At 50.7% G+C, this 1,577-nt stretch overlaps 1 protein-coding gene across 1 annotated transcript in view; it reads right to left on the reverse strand.

Annotated features, from left to right (window-relative positions):
• LOC115948016 overlaps positions 1–1,577 on the reverse strand; it is an 8,187-nt gene that overhangs the window by 1,895 nt on the left and 4,715 nt on the right. Inside the window, exons 3-5 of the mRNA XM_031058252.1 lie at positions 940–1,093; positions 794–845; positions 363–490 (exon numbers count right to left, since the gene is read on the reverse strand). Of these exons, the coding sequence (XP_030914112.1) occupies positions 363–490; positions 794–845; positions 940–1,093 (334 nt within the window). The remainder of the gene's footprint in view (positions 1–362; positions 491–793; positions 846–939; positions 1,094–1,577) is intronic.

A 1,577-nucleotide genomic window follows, 5' to 3' on the forward strand; every position in this document is an offset into this window, starting at 1 on the left:
GGGCCCTGGCTGGTTGTTTTGATTTGTTTTCTTTTTTCTTTCCCATTGTCACTGGGGTGATTATTTAAATCTCCATCTTGGAAAGTTGCATTTCACCCAGGGCGGCCAGGCAGAGATTTCCCGGAGACAGGGTGTGCAGAGAGCCCTGTGTCCCCTCCCCGCAGCTACATCCTATCTCCTCTCCCCCTTTGTTGGCAGATTTGGGCATTAAAAAAAAAAAAAAAAAAAAAGATGCGAGGGTTTGTTCTGCCCCGAAAGCCGGCAGGGCCCGGCCCCGCTCTCTCTGCACCTGCCTGCCGGGGAGTCCTCCCGTCCCAGTCCCGTGCGGCAGCTTTACGGGGCTTTGCATGATTTAAAATTACCCAGGCACATCGGGGCACGGCCGCTCCTCTCCGCCGACTCTTTCACCCCTTCGCCTTTTTTTTTTTCTTCTGTTTTTGTATGTGCAAAGTTCCCCTCTTTATCCTCCTTTTGCTTTGGGGTGCTCAGGCTGGAAGGCAAGAAAAAAGAAAATAAAAAAAGAGAAGCGTCCAGGAGCGAAGCCTGCTTGGTTTTGATGCGATTTCAATAAGAAAAGCGATTTCACTAAGGGAGTGCGAGTTTCGGTCGCGGGGATTGTTCTTCCCCGGCGCACGGAGCATCTTTATTAAACGCAAATATTTTTTCCTCGGAAGTCTTAAGCTCCGGCCTGGCTCAGCCCCGCGGCTCGGGGCAGGCGTGAGTCGAGTCCCGTTCACCGTGCCGGGTCGGTCTCTCCCCACCAAAGTTTTGCCTGAGGAGAAACAAATCAAACCTGCGGAGTCGGCCTCGTTCTTCCCTCCTACAACAGCTCCTTCCAAAATAACCTTGAAAGAAAAAAAAATATATAGATACATAAAATTAACGAGAGATCCTGCAAACGAAATCTTTCCTGGCAGCACCTGAAAAAGAAAATTATACCTTTTTCTGGACAAAGCTGCGCGTGTCCAACCTCCCCCTTCCCCACGCACGCTTTTCTCTTCGGGAACTTGCACAAAAGGCGGTTTTGTGGGCAGGCTGGGGTCTGCTTGAGGCTTTTCCTCCCCTTTATTTTGCAGCCTAGCCAGCCGGGGGGCTGCGGGCACCAGGCAAATTGCGGACAAAGCGCAGGTGAAGGCGCGTGCGGGAGGTGTCGGGAGCGAGAGTGGGACCGAGGTTCCCACGGTGGGGTACAAACCCCGCAGAAATCCTCTGCGGGATGGGGGAGAGCGTATTTACCAAAACAAGCAAAAAATTAAATTTTCCGTGATTTATTCCCCTAGTCACATCTCTAGCGCTTTTTTTTTCTTTTTGTTTTTCCTTACTGCAGTTTAAGTAAGGGTCTTGTGGTTACGAGGTAACTGTGTCACTTTATAACCCTATCAGGAGCCATTAATACGATTTAGTAACGAAGGACGGGGGAGACGAAAAGCAAAGTGGAGACAAGACCGGAGGGCCGAAAACACCGAGAATTTTTTTTTTTTTTTAAGGCAGAAAGCAAAAACTTTCTCTCCCCCAAAAAGTCCAAGGGGATACACCCGATGCGGGTGTGGGGGCTGCCCGCAGGGACGGCTGCCCTG

The sequence above is a fragment of the Geospiza fortis genome, unplaced genomic scaffold (genome assembly GCF_000277835.1).
Source record: "Geospiza fortis unplaced genomic scaffold, GeoFor_1.0 scaffold78, whole genome shotgun sequence".
In the NCBI taxonomy this organism is placed as follows: domain Eukaryota; kingdom Metazoa; phylum Chordata; class Aves; order Passeriformes; family Thraupidae; genus Geospiza; species Geospiza fortis.